This window comes from Geotrypetes seraphini, chromosome 1 (genome assembly GCF_902459505.1).
Source record: "Geotrypetes seraphini chromosome 1, aGeoSer1.1, whole genome shotgun sequence".
NCBI classification, from domain to species: Eukaryota; Metazoa; Chordata; class Amphibia; order Gymnophiona; family Dermophiidae; genus Geotrypetes; species Geotrypetes seraphini.
Genome location: NC_047084.1, coordinates 60,649,900 through 60,666,179, shown reverse-complemented (window position 1 = coordinate 60,666,179; position 16,280 = coordinate 60,649,900). Strand labels below are relative to the sequence as shown.

Genomic DNA, 16,280 nt, shown 5'->3' with positions numbered 1-16,280 from the left:
TATCAATAACCTTAGTTATCCCATTTAACCCACTATGAAGGTATTGGGAGCAACACTGGACCAGAGCCTGACCATGAAAGACCAGGTAGACTCCTTGATTAGAAAAATCTTTCTTACCCTCTGGAAGCTTGGGTCCATCAGAGCTTACTTCATAGAAACATAGAAAGATGACGGCAGATAAGGGCCATAGCCCATCAAGTCTGCCCACACCATTTACCCACCCTCTTAAGTCTACTGACCCCTAAAGTACAATAATTGTACTGTCATTCTACTGACCCGCCAATTCGATGGCTCATCATTTCAAATTCTGGAACAATCCCTTATACTGAGTCAACTCGATTATTGTAACATCGCCTACTTGGCACTCCCCCAGAAGAATATGCAGCGATTGCAACTGGTACAAAATGCAACGGTCAGACTACTTTGTGGACTGAAGAAGTTTGACCACATAACACCTTCCTATCGACTTCTACACTGGTTGCCGATGGAGGCACATGTGAAATTCAAGTTTGGTTGTTTTTGCTTCAAGGTACTTTATGGCTTAGCCTCTAAATATATAACAGGCCTTTTCTCTTTCTCAACCAACAAACATAGGCAAAGCTCACACCCGAACTTTGTTTCCCCACCAGTCAGAGGCTGTAAATTTAAAAGTCATCACCAACATCTTTTCTCACATCAAGCAGCTCTGTGGGATAAAGACCTAGAACAATTACTGGCGCCTACTACCTATAGTGAATTCAGAAAACGTCTAAAAACACATCCGTTCCTGAAATACTTAGGAAACCTAACCAACCTATACAATCCTAGCCCTCAACAAATGATCTCTAGAACTGTCAATCACCAAGTCTATACTTTGTTGATTCCACTCTATCTGTAACATCTTTAATCACTGTAAACCGCATAGAACTTCACGGTCTGCGGTATATAAAAAAAAACTGTTATTATTATTATCTCTTTGCCCCACTGCCTCTGCATCCAGGAGGGAACTGTCTGGGAGGTGGAGCACTCCAGACCAGGGGTAGGCAATTCTGGTCCTGGAGAGCCACAAGCAGGTCAGGTTTTCAAGATATCTACAATGAATATGTATGAGATGGAATTGCATGCACTGCCTCCTTGAGATGCAAATCTATCTCATGCATATTTATTGTGGATATCCTGAAAACCTGACCCGAGGATCGGAATTGCCTACCCCCTATTCCAGACAGTTGAGCTCGCGCTGGGATTGGTATGGACTGGGGTTTCAATGCTCCCTCCGACGGTCCCGGGGGTATGTTCCTTTTGCCTAAGACGATTTGATTGGTTGAGAAGGCTTCTGACTGATGCCAGCTTAGCCAATCAAATCTCAGAGTAGTTCAGGGGTGCCCAACACGTCGATCGCAGAGAGAACGCGCAACGTAAAAAAACACCGCCACCGCCTGGCGGCTCCATTAAATCATCCCCCGCCGCCGCCGCAATTTTGGGCGAGGAAGGGCCAGGCGCGTGCAGCGATTGCACGCCGCCGGCCCACAAGCCTTCCCCCAGACATCTGACAGAAGGTTCCGGGCTTGGCTGGCCCGGACCTTCTCTTCGACGTCAGAATTAACGTCGTGGAGAAGGCTTGTGGGCTGGCGGCGAGCAATCGCTGCACGCGCCTGCTTTAATTCGTCAGCTTTTTGGGGACAGCGGCAGCGCAGCAGGCTGTGGAAAAAAAGTTGTGAAGTCTGGGCCCTGACGGTTTATTTTCGGCCAGCGCCTATGAAAATGAATGAACCCAAGGAAACTGCAACGAGGAAGAACGAGGCGGTGAACCTTGATAAACTTAAAGTTGAGTTTTCGCAGATAGCGAAAGTACGTAAGAAATGAAGCTTGATATTACAATACGGCTTACTTTTATGTGAAGTTACATAACCAGTTATGTTTAGAATCGTTTATTTTCATGAACCAACTGTGATAATGACATAATCAGTCGTATTTAACAGATGTTCTGTTTGACAAATCTGTGGTTTTAATATATTTTCATCAGGTCCCCATTTGCCCATAAGACAGAGAGATTGTTGCTTCTTACCACAGTTTAAACTTATGACAAGTGCCAAAATTACATTTACCACACTATCTGCAAAGCCTTTGTGGTAATGGGAGAAGGAAAGGACATGCCCATCATCTTCTCATTTAATTATGGTACAGGAAAAACCTATGCTCTGCAGTAAGCACATTAATAATGCAAATGTACCTCTTTCTAAGGAGGAGACATCCATATTATCTCCATCAGTGACAGTGTATGTAGTAGGTTTCTGTGCACTAACTGCAGGGTGCAATCTACACTGATAACCTGCCTATTCCATTATATGCAGTTACTATGGCCTAGATTCACTAACCTTCCCGCTCCATGAGTGATCCGATCCGTGACCTGGTGAATGATCCACAGCACCAGTGGCATACCTAGCATATGTGACACCCGGGGCCCATCATTTTTTGACCCCCCCCCCCCATCTTATATGAAAAATATGATTTTTAGTAACAATCCACAAGAGTGTACCTAGGAAAAGGCAGCATCTTAAACACTACAGTGAGCACTAGAACACAAACACATACATTGTAAAACTTAACAAGCCAGATCCCGCAGTCAATTGATCCTGCACAGTCAATGCCAACTGAAAACTATGTCCTTTTCATACACACAGAACAGAGATACACCCTCGCCCAATATGAAATAATCACAAACTAAAAATAGAAATATGTAGACAAAAGTTAAACTGAACCGCCAAGAAACCAGACTCTGCATACAATGCAACACCACAACACCAAAAAACAGTTACACATGTCTCCTAATACTGTGCAAAACATAAAGACAGTAGATGTAAATTTGAAAAAACTGATACATAACAATGGCAGATGATATGATGCATGACCTACTTCTACTGGAGCGCTGGCCTAGGTCCTGGCAACTCAGTTTCAATGCCAAAAAATGCAAAGTCATGCACCTGGGAAGCCAAAATCCATGCAAGATTTACACACTAAATGGCGAGATCCTGACAAGAACTGAAGCAGAAAGAGACTTAGGGGTGATTGTCAGTGAAGACATGAAGTCTGCAAATCAAGTGGAGCAAGCTTCATCCAAAGCAAGGCAAATCATAGGTTGCATACGCAGGAGTTTCGACAGCCGTAAACCTGAAGTCATTATGCCACTGTATAGATCCATGGTGAGACCACACCTAGAGTACTGTGTGCAATTCTGGAGGCCGCATTACTGCAAGGATGTGCTGAGACTGGAATCAGTCCAGAGAATGGCCACCAGGATGGTCTCAGGACTCAAGGATCTCCCATACGAGAAGCGGTTAGGGAAGTTACAGCTCTACTCACTCGAGGAACGTAGAGAGAGGGGAGATATGATCGAGACATTCAAGTATCTCACGGGCCGCATCGAGGTGGAAGAAGATATCTTCTTTTTCAAGGGTCCCGTGGCAACAAGGGGGCATCCGTGGAAAATCAGGGGCGGGAAACTGCACGGTGACACTAGGAAGTTCTTCTTCACTGAAAGGGTGGTTGATCGCTGGAATAGTCTTCCACTTCAGGTTATTGAGGCCAGCAGCGTGCCAGATTTTAAGGCCAGATGGGATAGACATGTGGGATCTATCCGCAAAGATAGATAGGGAGGGTCATTGGGGTGGGCAGACTTGATGGGCCGTGGCCCTTATCTGCCGTCTATTTCTATGTTTCTCTATAACAATCACCACTTTACAAATTAACAAAAAAAAAAAAAATAATAATGAGAAATATGAAAATACCATTTTATTGGACTAATCCATTTTTCTATTAGCTTTCTTCAGAACAGTACAATATTCTGCTGTTATGGTATCCTGTCCTGACCTGAGGAAAGGGGTTTAGTCCAAAAAATTGCCTTATTTCCATTTCCTATTTATAAATTTTTATCAATACAGTTACAATACCACTTGATTCTAAGTAAAGCAACAAAAATATCTTTCTACCTTTAGTCGTTTCTGCATTAATCATCTTCTCTTTGCTCTCTTCTTTCTATATAGCGTTTGTCCTTTCTCCCTTCTATGCAACATCTTCCCTCTTTGCCCCTTCCACCCAGCTTCTGCCCTCTCTCTCTACCCCTTCCATCTACTGCCCACACTCTCTCTGCCCCTTCCATCTACTGTCCACCCCCTCTCTCTTCCATATGGCATCTTCCCTCTTTCTATGTTCCTTCAATAAACTGTATATCCTGTGTCCCTTCTCTCCTTTGCACATGATTCATTTCAACTTCACCCCCTCTCCATTTTTCTGTCTCCACCCCCTCCCCTATGCTTTGGCATCTCTCTCTTTCTCTTCTCCTTTCCTTCCTTCCTTTCCACTCCACACCATGGTCTGGTATCTCTATCTCCTTCCCTTCCCTCCCCCCATGCCATGGCATCTCTTCCTCCCCCTCCATGGTCTGGTATCTCTTTTCTCAGCGGAAGACCCTGCTTCTTGGTTTGGGTCAGATGCACAAAGCCTCCCATGCTGGGAATGTTGCATTTAGACTGGTTACCAGCATGGGAGGCTTTGTGCATCTGACCCAAACCAAGAAGCAGGGTTCAGATCCCACTGCTGCTCCTTAGGAAAGTCCCTTAAACTGTAGATTTTAAGTCCTCCGCTGAGAAAGGGACCTGGCGTGATTTCTTCCCCCTCTGCCCTCCTTCCAGCTCGGTGCCCATCTGCTTTCCATCCCCCTGATGCCTCTCCTCATTGTACTCGCAGGGCTCTGGGTCCGGGTAGAAAGTGAAGTGGGCCACTGCCCACCTTTGTGGCTCCGGTCCAAGCTGCAGCCTTTCCCGCAGTAGAACCCCCGCCTCTCTCCGGCACAGCAGGGCCCGGGCAGCCGCCGCCATTGCTGTTGTTGCTGAAAGGTGACAGCAGCACGTTGGATTGGAGGTGGAACCCGCAGGAAGCCTCGCTATTGGTCGGCGATAGCAGCAGCAGCGTGGAGGTAAGACTGCAGTGGCGTGGACCGGGGGAAAGGCAGGAGGTGCAGGTCCAATTGCACAGTAGGGCAGGAAGACACGGACCTGGCCTGCACCCTGGGCGGACCGCCCCCCCCTTGGTACGCCACTGTGTTACATGTCTCAAAGTTACTTTTGCACAGTTGTGGCTCAGTGCAAGTCTAACATTCTAAGAGACAGGATGTCATAAGAGTCCTCGTGCAAATCAAGTAAGAAATTGCTAGATTTGGAGTACCGTTCAGCGTTTAAAATTTCTCATAAAAAAGGGAAAAAGCCAAAGGAAATCCATGAACTCTAGTCTGCCCCATCATCCTACAAAGTATTGAGGTTTGTTTGGACCTGTTGAATCTGGTTAGGGAATTTTTTTCTTGTCCCTTTTGCTGTCTGGACAGAGCTTGGGGGACCCTCTTGGGCGTCGTACTGACCTCGGGGGGGGGGGGTATCACACAGGGAAGGGTAGAGTCCCTCCCCTCATTTTCCCCACCTCTCCAGGTTTCTAATTTTAAAGGAGTCTTAACTGTACGCTTGTCCACCTGTCTGGCACAGATTACGGTTTAGAGTGCCTGTGGGGTTTGTTCTCTTGCGACAGCTGGTGAGCTGTGAGAAGTTTAAAAACAAAAAAAGGCACAAGAAATAAAAGGAGCATATAGTGGTCCCGCTGATTTTGTATGGCATTGTTGTACATGGGGTTTTGGCACATTCAGTATGAGCAAAACAGCACAAGTGCGTTTTATGTGGGAGCCGAGAGGTGGATGCGGCTGGCAGGTGCACAAAATGTTCTGGCCTCCTCGAGGGGATCCCAGCTTCGGGTGTTGGCGTGTCAGGCTCCTCTTCAGGTACGCATTGCTCATTGGCAGGAGGTGGTGGTGACACGCCAGGGTTTCGTCATCTGCCGGTGGTCTGGCAGATTTGAGGTTGCAGACTGCCAGGGACACTGGAGACTCCATTATCGCTGCAGCTGGGGCTACTAGCGGCGTGATTGAGTTTGGCTTTGGTGCCACATATTATTTCAAGTGACAGTTTAGTGACGGTCCTTCCATCGGTTTTGGCGGGAAGCGCGTCCATTTTGCCAATGGCCTCAGGTGACCTTCCTCCTGTCTGAGAGACAGAAACAGGTCTTAAATGTGTCTTCTGCTTCTGCTATGTTTTTTGGATTTGCCGCCGAGGTTGTGTAGCCCTGATTTTATGTTAACCATGTTCAAGGTGGCTGGGGGGTCCTGCTTCAGTTCTGGGGGTTGCAGGGTCGTCTGGGGGGGTTTCCCCCTGCTATGGCTGCCTCTATCCAGCCCCCTCAGCCGTCGTCCAAGCAGCCACAGGTGTCTTGGGATGAGGATTCTTTTTTTGGCTGATCCGTTTTCTCCAGGGAAGGACCTTTCAGATCTGTTAGGGGGGATCTGATGTTTTGCATGGAGACTTTTCAAAGGCGCCATGTTGGCAAGGATGCTTCAGTTGTGTGCATTTTTTATCGGGAAGAGTTGCAGGAGCTCATTCTTCATGCGTCTTCAGTTTTACACTTTGAAGAGGAAGCTAAAGACAACACTCGTGTGGTGGACCCTCTTCTTAAAGGGATCCTGTCAGCATCCCGCTCTTTCCCTATGCATCAGGATATTCGAGATGTAGTGCACGCTCAGTGGAAAGTTCCAGGCATGTCTTTTCGCTTGACACAGTCTATGGCCAGACTCTACCCCATTCCTGATGGAGATAGAGATACCTTTAAGTCTCCTGTGGTGGATGCGGTGGTCTCAGCTATTGTGTGCAGACATACCGTGCCGGTGGAAGGCGGCTCAGCCCTGAGTGACCCTCAGGACTGTAAAATGGAGGCACTACTTAAACAAAGTTTTGATGTGGCTGCCCTGGTGGTCCAAGCAGAGATTTGTGATGGTCTAGTAGCGAGACAACTGAATGGTTCTTTGTGGGTCCTTAGTCAGTTGCTAAGATTGAACTGGGAGCTTCTTATCTCTCTAATGCCATGCTTTGCCATTTGATGCGTTTCTTGGCCAAGTCCATGGCTCTCTATGTAGCGATCCGCTGCACCCTGTGGCTTCATGGATGGTTGGCGGATGTGGCATCTAAGGTTAAGCTCAGTAAGTTTTCCATTTTGGGGCTCCTTTCTCTTCGGGAGGAGTTAGATAAGCTGGTTCAGGCCGTGAGTGACTCTAAGGTGCCTCGGTTGCTGGAGGACCAACCTCACCAAGCTTCGTGAGGTGGTTCTGCCCGAGGATGTTTGAGTGAATTTCATAAGTATCGCCCTGGCCGGGGTGCGACCTCTTTTCCTTTCAGAGGACGTTTCTTCCAATGCATGCAGTCCTTTCGTGAGGCCTGCCGGCGGGGAGGGGGTTGCGAGGCTTCTTCACCGTCCGTCCGGCCCAGTGACTTGTTGTGGGTCCTTCCTCCGGTTCCATTCGAAGCCCAGTTGCGGGAGTTTTACTGGGGATGGTCCGAGCTCACATTAGATCAGAGGGTCTTAGAGGTGATTCGGGGCAGTTCTGCTCTAGAGTTTTCATGACCTTTGCCAGATCGCTTCCTCTCCTCTCTTTGTCAGGCAACTTGGAAAAGGAGAGCTTTTCAGCAGACTCTGCTCAGGTTACTGGACCTCAAAGCATTAGTCCTAGTGCCAGCAGGTACTCCAATTACCACTATGTATCAATAACCTTAGTTACCCTATCCAGCCTACCATAAAGATACTAGGTGTAACTCTGGATCAATGCCTAACCATGAAAGACCAGGTAGACTCCTTAATCAGAAAGGGATTCTTTACTCTCTGGAAACTCAGATCCATTAAAGCTTATTTCGATACATCGGCTTTCAGAACCCTAGTCCAATCCCTCGTACTGAGTCTACTTGACTACTGTAACATCGCCTATTTAGCAATTTCCCAAAAGAATATGCGACGTCTACAACTGATGCAAAATACAGCAGTTAGACTGATCTTTGAACTAAAGAAATTTGACCACGTGACACCTTACTACCGGCAGCTGCATTGGCTGCCGATGGAGGCACGCGTAAAGTTCAAATTCGCCTGTTTTTGCTTTAAAGCATTATACGGACTTGCCCCTAAATACATTACTGACCTTTTCTCCTTCTCAGCCAACAGACTGAAGAGAAGCTCTCATTCCAACTTCGTTGCCCCCGCAGTGAGAGGTTACAAACTGAAAAAACACCATGAACACCTTCTCTCACACCAAGCAGCATCATGGGGTAAAGACCTAGAACAATTACTTTCGCCCACTACTTATGAGAAATTTAGGAAACGTCTAAAAACACACCTGTTCCTAAAGCCTAAAGACAACTGATCACTCATCTCTCTCCCCTCAATAGCGATTAACTTGTCCTATTGATCCTCAACAATGAATTTCCTGTCCTATTAATTCTCTTTCTCCTACCCCTCTTGAAATCAGTCAATTTGTACCTTTGCTTAATCTTTTGTAAACCGCATAGAACTTCACAGTACTGCGGTATATAAGCTGTTATTATTATTATTATTATTAAAGCATTAGTCCTAGTGCCAGCATTTACTTCACTGTGCCCAAGAAAGAGGGGTTTTTCAGCCCATTTTGGATCTCAAGGGGGTCAACAGAGTGCTCCGGGGTTTTGTCCTTTCATATGGAAACCCTGAAGTCCGTAATTCTGGCTGTCCAACCGGGGGAATTTGAGTTCTCTCGATCTGACGGAGGCATATCTGCAGGTTCCCATTCGGGCCTCCCATCAACGATTCCTTCGCTTTGTGATTTTCGGAAAGCATTATCAATTTTGTGTGCTTCCCTTTGGTCTTGCTATGGCGCTGTGCACCTTCTAGAAGATATGGTAGTGGTGGCAGCGACCTTGCATTCTGGTGCACCCCTATCTGTACGATTGGTTGATTTGAGCAAAATCATTGCAGAAGAGTTCCTAGGTTACGGCTCGGGTTGTGGAGTTTCTGCAGTCCCTGGGCTGGGTGGTCAACCTGTCCAAAAGCCAGTTGATTCCACCACAGCACTTGGAGTATTTCGGCATTCTCTTCAACACCAGCTTGGGGAGTTTTCCTTCTGGAGGCCAGGGTGTGCAAATTACAGATGTAGATTCGCTCTCTGATGGATTGCCAATGTCCACTGGTGCAAGACTTTCTGCAGGTATTGGGGTCCATGGCATCCTCCTTGGAAGTGGTCCGGTGGGCTCAGGCTCACATGCGTCCTCTTCAGTATGCGCTTCTTCGGTGGTGGTCACTTCAGCTTCACGATCTGGACTCCCTGGTCCCACTTCGGGGATTTGTTCATCGCAGCCTATGCTGATGTCTCCAGTCTTCCAATCTGGTTCAGGGAGTGAGTCTCGATCAGCTCCAGTAGACAGTGCTTCTCACAGACGCCAGTCTCCTTTGTTGGGGAGCTCTTTGTTTCGGTCGCTTGGCTCAGTACTGCAGGTCACCAATGTAGGTGGCCTGGTTGATCAATGTTTTGGAGACCAGAGTCTTTCGGCTAGCATTGGTGTAATTCCAGTCCTTGCTGGAGGGCAAGTCAGTTTGAGTTCTCTGATGAGGCCATAGTGGTGGCCTATGTCAAATCATGGGGGGGAGGCACCAAGAGTCACCTGGTGGCGCTGGAGACATCTCTGCCCGATCATGTAGGGGGATGGGGGGCGAGAGGCCAGGAGGGCTTGGGCTCCCTCCTGGCCTGATCGTAATCGGGGGGTGCCGCGGGGCAAGAGGGCTTGGGCTCCCTCTTGCCCCAATGCTGTCGGGGAGTCGGCGGGGCAAGAGGGCTTGGGCTACCTCTTGCCCCGAACGTAATCAGGGGGTGCCGTGGGGCAAGAGGGCTTGGGCTCCCTCTTGCCTCGATGTTGTCAGGGAGTCGGCGGGGCAAGAGTGCTTGGGCTCCCTCTTGCCCCAAACGTAATCGGGGGGTGCCGCGAGGCAAGAGTGCTTGGGCTCCTTCTTGCCCTGAACATAGTCGGGGATTTGGGGTGCCGCGGGCCAGGAGGGCTTGGGCTCCCTCCTGCCCGGATTGTTTTAAGGTGGGGTGGATTCTGTAACCGGTGTTGTTTTTGACAGACACCGGTTACAGAATCCAGCTTTTAGGCGAAGGTCTGGCTCCTCCTTCGCCTAAGAGCCCTTGTGTTGGACGTTTGGGGCTTAGGCGTTTTTTTGGTTCATTATGGGGTATAAGTGTAGACGTCGTGGGGGGATAAGTGTAGACGTAGTGGTGGTCTGGGCGTTTAAACAGCTGAAGGTAGAGGCAGGCCATTATCAAAACAAGGACGTTTGTTTTGGTTATGGACACTTTCCTTGCTTCTGCTTTCAATGTTTAAAGCCTTAGGCCTAAAAGGGACTTAGACGGTTTTTTTTGATTATGCCCCTCTAAGTATATATGTCACTTGTTTGTTCAATATAATTGTATTGCTTAAGGTCTTTTTATCTATTGTAACTTTTTCAACAGCAGAACATCTTCTATTCAGATGTGTTCAAACTCTTAAGTAGTGTTCATTTTTAATTTGTTCTATAGAACACAATACTTTAATAAAGATTGGACTCATGAAGAGTTTAGCAACCGACAGTAAAGCGGCTGGTTGCAGTCCGAAGGTTCTATAGAACACAGTTCTTCAACCGCCGGTTGACTGATGCCGGTCCGCAGAAAATTCCTGCCGGTCCACACAGGACCGGCAAGATCAACATCTTCAATTTCCTGCCGGTCCACACAGATCGAAGAGTTCTGAGCTATTGGGAGGACGGGATAAAAATCTAAATAAATAAATAAATAAAATAAAATAAAGTTGTAGTTTGCGCAGGGCCAGAGAGATAATGGGGAGCCTCAGACAGTGTGCTTTCTCCCCTCCCAGCGGCTCTCCTTACTTACAAGCGCAGCGATTCAGGAAGGAAGCCTTGGAGCTTTTGCTGAGTCGGGCCGCTTCTGATGATGTAACTTCCGCTTTCCTCAAAGACGGTGCGACCCCACAAAGGACCCGAGGCTGCCTTACTGAATCGCAGCGCTGGCAAGTAAGGAGAGTTGCTGGGAGGGGAGAAAGCTGCTGGGCATGGTGAAAAAAAAGGGACAGCTGCTACTGGACCTGGAGAGGGAGAAGGAGAGATGCTGCTTGGAGGAGAGGAGGGAAAGGAGTCTGGGAAGCTGCTGGGCAAGGGGAAAAAGGGACAGCTGCTACTGGACCTGAATTGGGATAAGGAGAGATGCTGTTGGGAGGGAAGGAGGGAAAGGAATCTGGGAAGCTGCTGGGCAAGGGGAAAAAGGGACAGCTGCTACTGGACCTGGAGAGGGATAAGGAGAGATGCTGCTGGGAGGGGAGGAGGGAAAGGAGTCTGGGAAGCTGCTGGGCAAGGGGAAAAAAGGGACATCTGCTACTGCACCTGGAGGGAGGGAGAAGGAGAGATGCTGCTGGGAGGGGAGGAGGGAAAGGGAAGGGAAGAGAGTTACTGCTGGACAGGGGGAGGAGGGAAGGGAGAATAAAAAAGGAAGGAAACAGCTGGCAGGGAGATTAGAGGAGGGGAAGGGGAGAGACAGGAATGAGATGGGAAGGGGGGTCAGCAGAGAAATTGAGAGGGACAAAGATGCTAGATCTGGTGTAGGAGAGATAAAAATGAATAGAGCAGTGAAACTGGAATGAATCGTGTAAAAAGGAGAGAGGGGCATAGGTGGGATGGAAAGGGGAGAGGGGCATAGAAAGAAGACAAATACCATATGGAAGGGGGAGAGATCAGACAGTAGATGGAAGGGGCAGATGCTGGATTGACAGAGGGCAGACACTGGAAGGAAGAGAGTGAAAAGAAGATGAAAGCAGAAACCAGAGACAACAAAAGGGAGAAACAAATAATTTTATTTCTATTTTGTGATTAGAATATATCAGATTTGAAATATATATCATGCTAGAGCTGGTGTTAGACATAACTGGGGACTGCAAAGTCCAGGCAGTGGCTTAGGGCTCTCTCTGACCAGGGGGGCAGTTGCCCTAGTTCCACTCCCATAACCCTATTCCTGCTATGTGTGACTGCGGTATTCTGTTAGCATGATATTTCTGTGTAGCATTCTGTAATAATTTGGCTTATTCAGTTTTCTTGATAGTAGAGGGGATATATGTGAAGGGGAGGGGAGACAGGGGTTTTGTTGATCCTTGCTCTGTATTATTTGTATTTATAAAATGACAATTGTACAGAATATTGTTTCTTTTTATACTTTAATAAAATACATTCAGTATAAAATCATAACTGAGGCTTGTGCGGATGGGATCAGATGGTTTGCGAGGACTGAGCTCGCGGTGACGGGGCGGAAATGGGGTTTTTTAATTTCAGTCCTAGTAGTTTGCCGGTCCAGAAAATAATTTTTTTTTTCCGCCAGTCCATAGGTGTAAAAAGGTTGAAGAACACTGCTATAGAACACAATACTTTAATAAAGATTGGACTCATGAGGAGTTTAGCAACCGACAGTAAAGTGGCTGGTTGCAGTCCGAAGGTCCATACAAATTAAAAATGAACACTATTTAAGAGTTTGAACACATCTGAATTTAAGATGTTCTGCTGTTGAAAAAGTTACAATAGATAAAAAGACCTTAAACAATACAATTATATTGAAGTTTTAGAACATACACTTGTCTGTCAAACATGTATGTTGTTGTTTTCTGAAGTTGTCAGAGTACCCAGTGTCCTTTTTAAATATGGGGGGGAGGGGTGGACAAAAAAATACCCTAGGGATAATGGAGCAACCACCCTTAATTCCTCTGGCAGAATGCTGCACAAAAATAGCAATTTATCTGACCTAGATGTCCCCTTCTGAAATTTGGACAGCACACAGCTCATCACCTGCCATAACAATATTCGCCGATGACGCCAAACTATGTAACATAGTGAGCAGCTCCAATTTACACGATAGTATGACGCAGGACCTATCTTTGTTGGAACGTTGGTCATCAACCTGGCAGCTGGGCTTCAATGCCAAGAAATGTAAGGTCATGCACCTCGGCAGTAGAAATCCGTGCAGAACTTACACCTTAAATGATGAGACCTTAGCTAGGACTGCAACAGAACGGGATTTGGGAGTGACTATTAGTGCGGATATGAAAGCTGCCAATCAAGTGGAGAAGGCTTCATCTAAGGCAAGACAAATGTTAGGTTGTATCCGCAGAAGTTTCGTCAGCCGGAAGCCTGAAGTCATCATGCCGTTGTACAGAACCATGGTGAGACCGCATCTGGAATACTGCGTGCAATTCTGGAGGCCACATTAATGTAAAGGTGTGCTAAGAGCAGAGTCGGTTCAGCGGATGGCCACCAAGATGGTCTCGGGGCTCAAGGATCTCTCATATGAAGAGAGGCTGAACAAATTGCGGCTCTACTCTCTCGAGGAATGTAAGGAGAGGGGAGACATGATTGAGACGTTCAAATATATCACCAGACGTATCGAGGTGGAAGAAGATATTTTCCTTCTCCAAGGATCCTCAGCCACAAGAGGGCATCCACTTAAACTCAGGGGAGGGAAATTTCATTGCGACACCAGAAAGTATTTCTTCACCGAAAGAGTGGTTGATCATTGGAACAAGCTTCCGATACAGGTGATTGAGGCCAGCAGTGTGCCAGATTTTAAGCTTAGATGGGATGCCCATATGGGATCCCTGAGAGGGTGGAGTTAAGTATGGGTCATTTGGGGCGTCTCTAGAGCAGACTTAGGGGGTGGGTCTGTGGAGTGGGCAGACTTGATGGGCTATGGCCCTTATCCGCCGTCATTTTTCTATGTTTTCTATGTTTCTATAGTTCAGATCAAGCCATGCTCCTTTACCCTGTGTACATACATGTATTTTGGACGTATATATCCTGGCTTTCAAAATTGGAATTTTGGCATTTAGATGTGTATATTGCTTTCATATTTAATTTATGCATGTCCAAAAACATCAATACTGTATAGTTAGGAATTAACTGCCTAAATCCTGCTGAAAATTTGAAGGTAACTGCTGCATATACATGGTCAGCCAAAAGTAACCCTTTAAAAAAATTGGAGGATTTGGATGCATTCTGCAGATAGGGCTAAATATTTCCCTTCTCTACTTACCTGCTTATCTTTATACATTTAATCCTTCTCTTTTTACTAAGTCCCGTAGCCCGGAGCGCTAAATGCATAGGAATTATATGTGTTGGAACAGCGTCGTAACATTTAGCGCTCTGGGCTGCGGTAGAAACCTCTACCACGGCTTAATAAAAAGGGGGGTTATAAATAGGATTATATAAATAGCTACCATAACTTATCTGTTTATTTATGTTTAAAACAGAATATTCAGCAGCAGGTATAGCTGAAAATCAAACAACTAGGATTCACGTTTTATGCAGCAGCTGCCTTGCTGTCTGTTGACCTCTATATCACTTAGAAATTGAATACTTACTGTTTTGTGTTAAAATTTTAAAACAGAAGATAGCTGAAAGAAATGGAAAAATTAATCTTCTGGAAATACAATTGGAAAAGTCAATGAAAATGTTAAAATTAAGTCAAACAAAAGAAGCTCGCATAAAAGAAGGTAAGTTTGATTTGGAGGGAATATTTTTTATTAGGATTTATGTAGCGCCTCTTTATGTTAAATCACTTTTTATATTGAGAACATAATCAAGACACAGACAAAAGTATACAATAAATCAAGAGGTTCGTTGTAAACAATTCACTACACAGTACCCCAGTCCTCCCCATCCTTCCCTTGTTAACAGGTTAACCAGTTATTTAATACAACAGGCCATAGAATCAGATCTTCAATAAAATAAAATATGGGGTAGGATGAGTATAGACATTAAACAACTGGAATTCTGTTTCATCTCTTCCAGATTCCATACGCTAGGGGGATAATAATCTAAAGAGAAAAACATCCAAAAACCGGCCTAAGTTGGCACTTGGACGAACATTTCCCAAATACGTCCAAGTGCCGATAATAAAAACGGGTTTTGGACGTATTTCTAGACGACCTAGGCCTACATAGTGCCGCTGAACGACCAAAGCTAAACGGGGCGTTTCGGGAGGAGTGTCGATGGCGGGAGTTGGTCGGGACGTGGGCCGGCTTAGACTTAGTCGTACAGCATGTATAACCAAAAGTTATACAGGCTGGGATCGACGGAACTTGGTCATTGTGACTTAGACCATGTAAAAGTTTCAAATTTATTGAAATTTTGATTTGAACGCAATATCAAGTATTTTCAATGCGTATAACAATAATAATTTTGGGGGGGACAAATAAAACCATTTAAAACAATAAACATACAATCATATCCATAGTAAATTGGCACTACATAAGGAAGGCAGGGATAAATTACAATTGTTAAAAAAAAAAAAGAAAAACATTGAGGGAAGAATAGCATCAGGAATGGTATTAAATTTTTTATTTTTTTTTGTAAGATTTGATCTAAAAGTATTTGTTTAACTAGGACTTGGTCTAAAAGTGAATAGGAAGATCAATGTCCTATTTACAGATCTGGTTAGATTTAAGTATTTTGTCCTAAGATGGTCTAAGTCACAAAAACCCACCTAAAGTCATCAGATAAGCATTGCAAACACATAAAACAGACCCCCACACACTACCCCAGTGATCACCGACCCCCCCCCCCACATAAAAATATTAATCACACCTTTAAAATTCTGCCTCCAGACCATCATCACCTGGCCGCCTGGCATAGGAAAGCCTAGTCATCCAGCACAGAGGCGGCTTAAGCCGTCTTGAGGGTGGGTTAGGGACTCATGGAGAGGAGGACCCATACCCATAAGCCCCTGTAATCACTGCATTGATAATGAAACATGTTCACTCCCCTATACACCCCCAAAACCCTTTTGTACATATATTTATAGTCCCCATCCCCCCTTTGTACATGCGCAGTCACAAGCTAATAATGATTGTAGCTTATAGGGAAAGATAGGTTTTGTTTCTCATGAACACAGGGAGGGGGGTGGGAAATTCCACAGCCAGTAGTCATAGTTACAGATAACAAAAAGAGACAATGTTTTTGTGTGATTTCTGCATAGCAACATAAACTTATAAAGAATATACCCTTACAATCCCCCCTTATGTCATGAAGATGACGTCATAAGTGTACAGCAGCAGCATGGAGAGAAAGGTACTCCGCTAAGGTGTCTGAGATCACATATATAGAGAAAACCTTGGAAAAGAAGTATAAAGAATAAATAATTCCTTCACATGTGCAAATCACCAAGAACAGCAAATATAGACATGGGGGTCAAAGCTACCGGGAAGGTCGGGGTCTGTGATAGGGACCGGTAGGTACTAGCCAGGGCTACAATAGAGCGAGGAACAGCAGAGTTGACAATATCATGGAATCATAGGAACCAGGCAAGGCAGGCAGCCAAGAGCGAAAGAGTC

At 45.9% G+C, this 16,280-nt stretch overlaps 1 protein-coding gene across 1 annotated transcript in view; it reads left to right on the top strand.

The window, feature by feature from the left end:
• The first annotated feature begins 14,342 nt into the window (after positions 1-14,342).
• The window catches only part of CCDC152 (coiled-coil domain containing 152), a 71,521-nt gene continuing 69,583 nt past the window's right edge, over positions 14,343-16,280 (top strand). The window contains exon 1 of the mRNA XM_033934577.1: positions 14,343-14,441. Within this exon, the coding sequence (XP_033790468.1) occupies positions 14,393-14,441 (49 nt within the window). The 5' untranslated portion in view covers positions 14,343-14,392. The remainder of the gene's footprint in view (positions 14,442-16,280) is intronic.